The following is a 10064-nucleotide window of genomic DNA, read 5'->3' on the forward strand; positions in this document are numbered from 1 at the left end:
GAGGATTGCTGTAAGTTCCAGGTCAGCCTGGGTAACATCTTGCATCGATGCTAAGACAGGTTACTAGTTCTGACGTTATTTGATGTTTAGCTCACGGCTGGCGATGGTGTTGAGTCATGGATGCGGAACTTAATTATACCAATAACCGTGCATGGGTGGGCTGGCGACTCACTCACGTTCTCTACTTCTGTAGGGCAGCTGAATTCTGGTGACAAACCTCAGCCGCAGGTGTACTCCTCCCTCCTCAGCAGTGGCTGCCAGGCCGGGGAGCACGCAGCCTCCTTTGCAGAGCTGCGAAGGAACTTTGTGAACAATCGCCCCGTCAAGTCCTGGTCAAACACTGGTACCACCAGGTAAGCACCTTACACCTCCCGGGAAGCCGCCACTGTCACGGTCGTCACCGCCAAGTGCCTACGATGGTCCCCATCACCGCCTCTTTTCAAGTTGTGCTGCACCCTGGGCAGCTTCTAGAACCTTCTCTTCTGAAGGCCATCTCGCATTCATGCCACTGACAAGAACAAAAACCAGCAGCTCTCCCCTCAGAGGGGATAAAAGTTAGTATAACCTAGACTGGAATACGAGCAACCAGGTTCAGGTCACCAAATTCCAGGTTCCATGGGGACAGTTTCATGGGAACAGAATAAAGAAAGTCTAAGCCAGGTGTGGTGACAGACACCTTTAATGCAGCACTCAGGAGGCAGAGATAGGCAGATCTCTGTGAGTGACACTACATAGAGAGACCCTGTCTCAAAAATACTACAAAAAGAAAATAAAAGGCATAAATCAAACAGTTCTGAAATACAGCGGTGGGTAACAGCAAACAGGGTTAGCTCTGCTATAGCCTCCTATGCTATTGATAACAGTTTTAGCCTTTGGCCTGGTGGAAGCCAGCTGTTAAATCAACACATCCCGAAAGGCTCTGTGGAACAGTCATAAGGATGCCAAGTCAGACCCAGAGTTGGGCAAGGGTGCTAGAGGTAAACCCTGGTTCTGGACCTGCAGCATTGCAACCTCCTCGGAGTCGCAGGCGTTCTGGTCAGTGCAGCAGCCCTGTAGGTGGACCTTAGTCCACAACCACTGTGTGTTCGACACACACCTGCCAGAGCCCACGCTTGCCGCCTGAGGGTGATGAGATACTATGATGGACAGATTGCAGCCCCCATTCCCATACAGCTCCTCACACTCCTTGAGGGAGGTCTCACCCAAATCTGAGCTCCCTAACTCACGGTCTGACTTGGGACAAGTGACAAGCCCCCTCCAGATCTCAGTTTCCCCAATCTGTAAAACACAAAGTATCATCCAGGGAGTCTCTGCAACCCGGTCCTTCTGAGGTTCTGTTTTACACACCCCCTGCCTCTTCCTAAGTCCCAAGAACCAGCCTCCAGGTGGCCACCCTGACTGATCTCTGCTTGGATGACAGGTTGCCACTCGAGATAAAGGAGGAGAGGCAGCAGGTGCTGCTCTGCCCCCAGCCTATGCCCTAGAGCTCCTGACAATCTTTGTCTGGGAACAAGGCTGTCGGAAAACAGGGTTCAGCATGGCTGAAGGCCTGCGGACCGTCCTGAGGCTGGTCCAGCAGTATCGGTCACTCTGTGTCTACTGGACAGTCAACTACAGCATACAGGACCCGGCCCTCAGAGCGCATCTTCTCAGCCAGCTTCAGAAAGCCAGGTGCATACTTCCCCAGTGCCCACCTCAATGCCATCTTCCGCCTCCCTCCTGGAGTCTGGGTACCCGGGAGGAGCCATGGTGGGCTTTGGTTCACCTATCCCACCCTCCCCACTTGCCTCTGCATTCCGATGAGGAAGCAGGTACATTGGACGCCCCAAAGGACTCCAGAGCCCTTGTGATTAGCACAGTTAAACGTCATTAGAGTTAATTGGCCCAAGAGTTCTCTGATTGAGGCAGTTGGCTTGGACTCCATCTAATGTTCCTTTTGGCCCCTCCCAGCTGCTCATCGCTGACTGTACCTCCCCACCTCCATCTGCTTTGTCCCCAGGCCTCTAATCCTGGATCCTGCGGACCCCACCTGGAATGTGGGCCAGGGCAGCTGGGAACTGTTAGCTCGGGAGGCAGCAGCTCTGGAGTCACAAGTTTGCCTTCAGAGCAGAGATGGGACTCCTGTACCACCCTGGGATGTGATGGTAAGAGATGGTGCCCTGGGGCCACTAGGATGACCTAGCGGGGAAAGACCTTCACTACAATGTCAACAACCTAAGTTTATTCCCGGAACCCAAGTGGAGGTGGAAAGAGGGAACTGACCCCACCAAGTGGTCCTCTGACCTTCACAGATGATCTGCTGCGCACAAACACACACACACACACACACACACACACACGCACACCTGGTGCGAGCATCGTATGCCACATAATAAATGTTATGTTTTTCATTTTTTAAGGAGACAGGACATTGGGGTGGTGGGTTCACTGGGGTGGTGAGCATTGTAGTCTCCCCTCCATATCTCTTGATGCTAGGATGCACCTCCCCAGTCTCGAGGAATGCTGACGGTGACAGCTGCCCTTCCTCTGGAGCACTGACCTCAGCCCGTGCCCTGGTGACACTCAGAAACAATGAACTGCCTTTATTTGGGGTTCAGTCCCCACCCCCGAGCTCCCTAAGGCCCAAGCCTGTGCCTGGTTGAAGCCCAGTTTCTCACCCCGTCCACCCTCTGCTGCCTCACTGTCATAGTTGGCTTTGTGTGCTGGGATAAACCCCATGGCCAACAGCGTCCCGAGGAGGGGACAGCATTTGGCTCACACTCGCACTTCACCGTCCACCACTGAGGGAGGACGAGGCAGGAACCTGGAGGCAGGAGCTGAGGCAGAGGCCACAGAGGAATGCTGCCCACTGGCTTGTTCCTTGTGGTTTCTCAGACCAACCAGGACAGCCTGTGCAGGGTGGCACCACCTCCAGCAGGCTAGGTCCTCCCACGTCAATCATTACTCAGGAACATGCCCACAAGCTTGCCTACGGGCCAATGCCAGGGTGGCATTTTCTCAGCTGAGGTTCCCTCTTCCCAGATGACTGTGGCTCTTGTCAAGATGACAAAACTAAACTGAGCAGCATCCTCCCCGTGTCCCATCTCTACATAAGGCCCTAGTTAAGTATTTGGGCTTTGCACTTGGAGAAGAAAACCCAAGACATAAGCCACCTGCAGCTACCGTCTTAATCCATTTCTGTGACTGTAGAAAAGACCTGAAGCCAGGCAGCTCTCTAGGGAAGGTGGATCAAGGTGATGGCACTGGCACGATGGCCAGTGTCGCTGCTGGGGTAGCGTGTGCCAAAGGAACGCATCACGCTCCGAGACAAGATGCCACAGGGCTACGTAGGGCCAGGCTGGCTCTTGCCACATCTCCCTGTCAGAATTCACTCAGGATTCCCTGAGGACTATCTCAACTCCACCCTGAGGCACATTCTGCAAGGCTCCACCTTAAAGGCACCCCCCTCCCCACTGAGGACCCAGCATGCAATGCATGAATCTTTGAAAAACAAATCAAACTTAGGCCACAGCCAATACAATCTTACTCCATTGGCTTAACACACAAGATCCACTGAGATGGGGAGGGGAAACTGAGGCTCCGTGTCAGTGGTAGAAACAGATCTGGAGCTCAGGCCCCGCTGTGCTACTTCAGGACACACTAATCAGAGGGGAAGGACCGTGGGTGCAGGAGACTTGGGAGACCATGGGAGCAGCACGGAATGCTGAAACCCGACACGTGGGTTTCCCCGGCATCCTGCTTCAGCCAGGACTGCCCATTGCTTTCTACAGCCAGCCCTTCTTCTCCAGACCCCAGCTGGGGACCTGGACAAGTTCATCAGTGAATTCCTCCAGCCCAACCGCCATTTCCTGGATCAAGTAAAGAAAGCCGTAGACACCATATGCTCCTTCCTGAAGGAAAACTGCTTCCGGAATTCTCCCATCAAGGTGCTCAAGGTGGTTAAGGTGAGGCCTGGAAAGCTGCAGGTGAGGAGACTCCTGTGGGCTGGACGCCTCTCCAGCTGCCTCGTGCGCTCCAGTGATGTCCATGTCTACAGCAACGGAACAAGGTGGCTGATTCAGCTGGAGAGCGGTGTGCTTACAGGCACAGCGTGATCCAGAGACATCCACAGGGTACCAGGGCTGGCTGTTCTCTCTGGTTCTTGGATCTGCCTTTATCTTTCTTTTTAAACTAAAAACACAAGAAATTTATCAACAACCCTAATGACACTCAGTCATCTGATTTCCATACAAATCTACAAAACTGGCTTGACTGTGTCTGTCTTCCTATGTGGCAGCCCATGGGAGTGCTAAGCCTCCAGAAAGGGGGATTCTCTTTCTTGGAGGGCACGTTGCTGGCAGAGAATTTAACTGGCATACGGGAATCCCTGAATTCCAACCCTAGCACTGCATGAACTTGGCATCATGGAGACTGTCTGTGATACCCAAACTCCAGAGTAGAGAGAAGACCACCCCTCGGGTTCCCTGGTCAGTCAGCACTGCTAGATTGGTGAACTCCAGGCTCAGTGAGACCTTGTCTCAAAATCATAATGATAATAATAATAGAGATTGGTGGAAACACCAGTGTCAACCTCTGACCTCCGCAAGCACACACACACACACACACACACACACACACACACACAGTCTGTGGGACATCAAAGGGCACTCAGGGCTCAAGCCACCTTCCTTGTCCTCCCCAGGGCGGTTCTTCTGCCAAAGGCACAGCTCTACAAGGGCGCTCGGATGCCGACCTTGTGGTGTTCCTCAGCTGCTTCCGCCAGTTCTCTGAGCAAGGCAGCCACCGGGCAGAGGTCATCTCAGAGATCCGGGCACAGCTGGAGGCGTGCCAGCAGAAGCAGAAGTTCGATGTCAAGTTTGAGATCTCCAACAGGAAGAATCCCCGAGTCCTCAGCTTCTCCCTGACATCCCAGACACTGCTGGACCAGAGCGTGGACTTTGACGTGCTGCCGGCCTTTGACGCCCTCGGTGAGGCTCCTGGACACAGGCAGAGTGGTTCCAGGCACGGTCCTATCCATGTCACAGGCATGGAAGATGTGGCAAGGCCCCACTTTTGTTTCCCACAAAGATGCTGGGTGAGGAAGGGCTGAGGTCCTGGCCAGGCGATTAAGAGCGCGTACTGCTATTGCAGAGGACCTGTCTTGGCTACTGTTCTGTTCCTATGAAAAGACACCATGACCAAGGCAGCTCTTCTTTTAAAAAAAGCATTTAATTGGGGGCTTGCTTACAGTTTCAGAAAATTAGTCCATTGTCATCATAGAGGGAAGTATGGCAGCAGACAATACTGGAAAAGCAGCTGAAAGTTTACATTCTGATTTCTAGGCATGGGGGAGCTTGGAACTGGAGTGGGTGTCTTAAACTTCAAAGCCTCCTCCAACAACACCACACCTTTGATCCTTCCCTAACAGTCCCACCACCTGGTGACCAAGCATTTTAATATATAAGCCTGTGAGGGGACTTCTCATTCAGCCTGCCACGGGACCCAAGTTCAGCTGCCAGTGAAGGAAAGAAAGAAAGAAAGAAAGAAAGAGAGAGAGAGAGAAGAGGAGAGGAGAGGAGAGGAGAGGAGAGGAGAGGAAAGGAAAGGAAAGGAAAGGAAAGGAAAGGAAAGGAAAGGAAAGGAAAGGACATGGCTGCTCCTAGGTATGGGGAAGGAGAAAGTTTATTGTAGATAAAAGGGAGAACACAGTCAGAGACAGGGACATCTGGGAGAGGCCCGAGTGGACTTGACCAGGCTGAACTGGGCCATGTGGGGAGAGAGGGAAGGGAAGAGACAGGGACAGGGGAGTCAGGTGCAGCAGCCAGGACACCAAAGGTACAAAAAAGTAAACAAAATGTTTGGATTATTCAGGGAAGAGCCCCCCGAGGGGAAGGACAGTCCCAGTCCCCTGGGCTGGCGAGTTCAGGGTAGAGGGTGGGGTGTGCCAGCCATACCCTGCAACAAGTAGGAACTGGGGATTCTTGGAGAACCTGGAGGTCGGTCCACTTTGATATGTTAAGTAGGCACCTCAGTCTTCTGCCCTGGGTGTGAATCTTACCCTGGAGCACCCACATGCTGAGTGAGACAGACAGGCATCTAGATGCTGTGTGGGCATCTACTTGCATGGACTGGTCTGGTCTGCTTCTGGTTAGGTCTTCAGAGCCAGCCGTGGTCCCCTGCCCCCTGCAGCCCTGGCGTCTGAAGAAGGCTTTTTGTCTAATGACCACTGGAGCCCTTTCCCTGAGCGGGCTGAGAGGAGGTTAGAGGCGCCACACCCTAGGCTGACTCTCAGCCAAGACTTTCTCTATGGTGGGCAAGCAGGTGGCTGGAAAAAAGCTGGGCAGGGAACGCCACTCTCATGAGGGCTTTAAGATGGACCATGCCACACTTATGCCCTCACCAAAAGCTGGTGACCTCCCAGTGGGTCTCAGGTCACCCTTAGACAAGGGATACTACGGGTCTCTCAGACCAGCTTTGTAAGCTGGCTCACCCGGGCTCCCTAGACGACAGAGCGACTCTAACCTTTTCCCACTGTACAGGTCAGCTGAGGCCCGGCTCAAGGCCTGATCCCCAGGTCTACAAGGACCTAATCCACAGCTACAGCAACGCAGGCGAGTTCTCTACCTGCTTCAGGGAGCTGCAGCGTGACTTCATTAGCACCCGTCCCACCAAACTCAAGAGCTTGATCCGGCTGGTGAAGCACTGGTACCAACAGGTTAGGCACAGGGGCCATCCGTCACCCTAATTCCCACACGCACGCTCACAGCGATGCTGGGTCCCAGGAACTGTGTCCTGAGTACTTTCCTTGGAGGAGATGGTGGGAGCGGAGGGGGGCTAGAAAGAGGGGTGTGTGTTTGGCCACAAGCAAGTGTGTGAGGTCAGTCACATTCCACCCAGAGGACCTTGGTTTGCGTGTCCATAAAGCAGGATCGAGCCAGGTCTGGTGCAGGCTTCTCATCTTAGCTATGTAGGAGGCTGAGGTAGAAAGATTGAAAGGTCAGGGCTAGCCTAGGCGACAGAGTGAGCACAAGGATAGTCTGGCCAACTCAGCAAGAACCTGTCTCAAAATGATAAGTAACTGGCATGCTGGGGTGCAGTTCATGGAGAGGGGCTGGTAAGAGCCTTGCCTGGAATGCGTGAGCCCGAGCCCCACCCCCAGCACACAAACACATACCCCCAAGAGTGGAGCTAACACATTGTGTCTCTGTGCCAAGGGTGATTCCTGGCCAGTAGCCTGGCACACAATGGTTCTCGGTTAAGCTTTAGGGGTGCACCTGTCAATCCCTGGAGCCCCTCTGACCGGGGAGGCATTAGCTGTTGTGTTGCCAACATGAACCAGCACATCTCCTTTCTCTTGCTTCCCCAGTGCAACAAGATGGTCCAGGGGAAGGGCTCCTTGCCACCCCAGCATGGGCTGAAGCTCCTGACCGTGTACGCCTGGGAGCAGGGCAGCCAGAATCCCCAGTTCAACATGGCGGAGGGCTTCCGCACTGTGCTGGAGCTGGTTGGCCAGTACCGCCAACTGTGCATCTATTGGACCGTCAACTACAACGCTGAGGACAAAGCCATGGGTGACTTCCTGAAGCTGCAACTTCAGAAGCCCAGGTTTGGCCACCCCCAGACTCCTCTACCTCAGACCCCCAATATCCACTTCCTGCCTCCCTATTGGCAGAAGATGGAAGGGCAAGGCCTGCTCTCGGGAACTGGGCAACTTCCCAGAGTGGTACTTTTAGTGCCTGAGGAGAGAGTCAGTCAGTTTTTTGGCCACCTGTAAATGTGGTTGTCAGATAAAATAGATGCAAGACTCCAAGTTCAACTCAAGTACAGACAAATCAGATCGCATGCTAGTCTGAGTGGCTCTCATGCAAGATTTGGGCCAGACATGTGCTTTTTATGTTTAATGTGAGAGCTGGGACATGGCTTAGCTGACAGAGGGTTTGCCCAGCGTCCATCCCCATCACTGCATGAACTGGGTCTTTCACCGCTGTGAAAACTTATACTCATGAGGAGGTGGAGGAGGACTGGGAGTCCAGAGTCATCCTTGGCTACAAAACCAGTTCAAGACCAGCCTGGCCTATGTGAGACCTGTCCCCCCCCCCCCAAAAAAAAGTGTCCAGATGCCGTGACACACATCTGTAATCACAACAAGAGGCTGAGTTAGAGGCATGAAGAGATGGCTCAGCAGTTCAGAGCACTGGCTGCTCTTGCAGAGACCTAGGTCCATTCCCAGAACCCACACAGTTGCTTGTGACTACCTATTCCAGTTCCTGGGGGTCTGACGCCCTCTTATGGCTTCCATGCACTAGACATGTTTGTGTACAGACACACATGAAGGCAAAGCACTGGTACACATAAGAGAATGAAATGAAAGCATGAGGCTAGGGGTAGAGGGCTTCAAGCTCAAAGCCTGCCTGGGCTGCATCATGAGAATCCCGCCTCAAACTTCAAGCGCATTCGTGATTCCTCGGAAACTAGGATGTAACTGGGCATCTGGTGTTCGCACTCTTTACACCTGGCAGCTTCTCATCAGCAGCCTTCGGGTTATAGAAGCACGTGTCATTCTTCACCGTCACGCCCACCTCTGAAATGGGGACAGAGATAAGCAGGATTGTCCCCAAAACGCACGTTACACTGAACGTTTGCGGGCAGTGGCAGTGTTTCCTGAGAAAGGGTCTGGTGTATGATATATATTAGCTGATGATGTCTGCCGTGGATGCTGGGAGGGGCAGTGGCAGAATCAGGGCTGTAATCGATTAGCAATGCCTGCTTCAAGGAGGAAGGGCAGCCCTGTGAGTAGTTAGTAATGAACACAGCCTGAAGAAGTGGTACTTGTGCAGCCGCTTTTCCCTCCCTCCTTCTTTCCTTCCTTCCCTTCTAAGGATTTTATGTGTGTCGTGTTTTGTCTGCGTATATGTATGTGCACTGTGTGTGCAGTGCCCATGGAGAAACTGGAGTTCCAGAGGTTGTGAGCGGTCCTCTGGAAGAGCAGCCAGTGCTCTTAACCACTGAGAGATCTCACCAGTCCCCTCACCCCCAACCCTTTAGAATACACTGTGTAGCCCAGGTTGCTCCAAACTCACAATCCCCCTGCCTCTGCCTCCAGGGTGCTAGGTTTACAGGCATTGCCACCACACCCCACACCATATGCCTCTTCTCTTCTACCCCTGCCCTAGAGTGTGTACCTGGGGCACTGAGGAGCCCCGAGGTCCTGGCCCTGGCCCCTGTAGTGTTAGGGAGTGGAGAACAGCCCAGCCAGTGTCGCAGGTGGATGCTGTGGGGGATGAGACTGACCTTGGGTACAATTGCAGACCCATCATCCTGGATCCAGCTGACCCCACAGGCAACCTGGGCCGCAATGCCCGCTGGGACCTGCTTGCCCAGGAGGCTGCAGCCTGCACATCTGCCCTGTGCTGCATGGACAAGGACGGCACCCCCATCAAGCCGTGGCTGGTGAAGGTGAGAGGCAGGTGAGGTAGACAAGAGCATCCTTTGGGGGAGGACATGGTCATGAGCAGACATGGTCCTCTTGAGGGACGGGACCCACCCATGGCCCCTGAGGATCTGTACGTGTGTGGTCTCAACGCTGCAGAAATGCTAAGGTAACCAGCATGTCTTCCTTCCCACAGGCTTCTGTATGACGTCCAGAAAGATCAGTGGTCACATCAGCTGAGAGAAAATGACACCAGCCCTCAGTATGGGAGACTTGGAGTATTGGGCCAGATGTGTGTGTGTGTGTGTGTGTGTGTGTGTGTGTGTGTGTGTGTGTCTGTGTGTCTGTGTATGTCTGCATGCATATATGTCTTTGTGTGTCTGCATGTGTATATGTCTGTGTGTTTGTCTGTGTCTACATGTGTTCTGTGTATATCTGTTGGTGTGCATCTGTGTCTGCATGTGTGTTTGTATGTGTGTCTATGCATCTTAGATTGTGACTGTGTGTGACTTTATGTGTACATGTATGTATGTTTGTGTGTATGTGCACATGTATATATATATGCATGTATGTGTGTATATGTATGTGTATCTGTGTGTGCCCTCTTCACACCGTCTCCCATCTGATTGCCTGCTCACCCACCACCCTGTCATCC

At 53.1% G+C, this 10064-nt stretch overlaps 1 protein-coding gene across 1 annotated transcript; it reads left to right on the plus strand.

The window, feature by feature from the left end:
* The first annotated feature begins 1537 nt into the window (after nt 1-1537).
* Nucleotides 1538-9734, plus strand: LOC121444748 (2'-5'-oligoadenylate synthase 3-like). Its single transcript, XM_041646649.1, has 7 exons — nt 1538-1558; nt 3789-3944; nt 4682-4967; nt 6519-6694; nt 7346-7584; nt 9288-9435; nt 9606-9734. Exons 1-7 carry the CDS (start codon nt 1538-1540, stop codon nt 9615-9617), a joined length of 1038 nt encoding a protein of 345 aa, XP_041502583.1. The 3' UTR covers nt 9618-9734.
* The last annotated feature ends 330 nt before the right edge of the window (nt 9735-10064 follow it).

The sequence above is a fragment of the Microtus oregoni genome, unplaced genomic scaffold (genome assembly GCF_018167655.1).
Source record: "Microtus oregoni isolate MIOR12 unplaced genomic scaffold, Mior012 000003F_ref0000135, whole genome shotgun sequence".
Classification (NCBI taxonomy): domain Eukaryota; kingdom Metazoa; phylum Chordata; class Mammalia; order Rodentia; family Cricetidae; genus Microtus; species Microtus oregoni.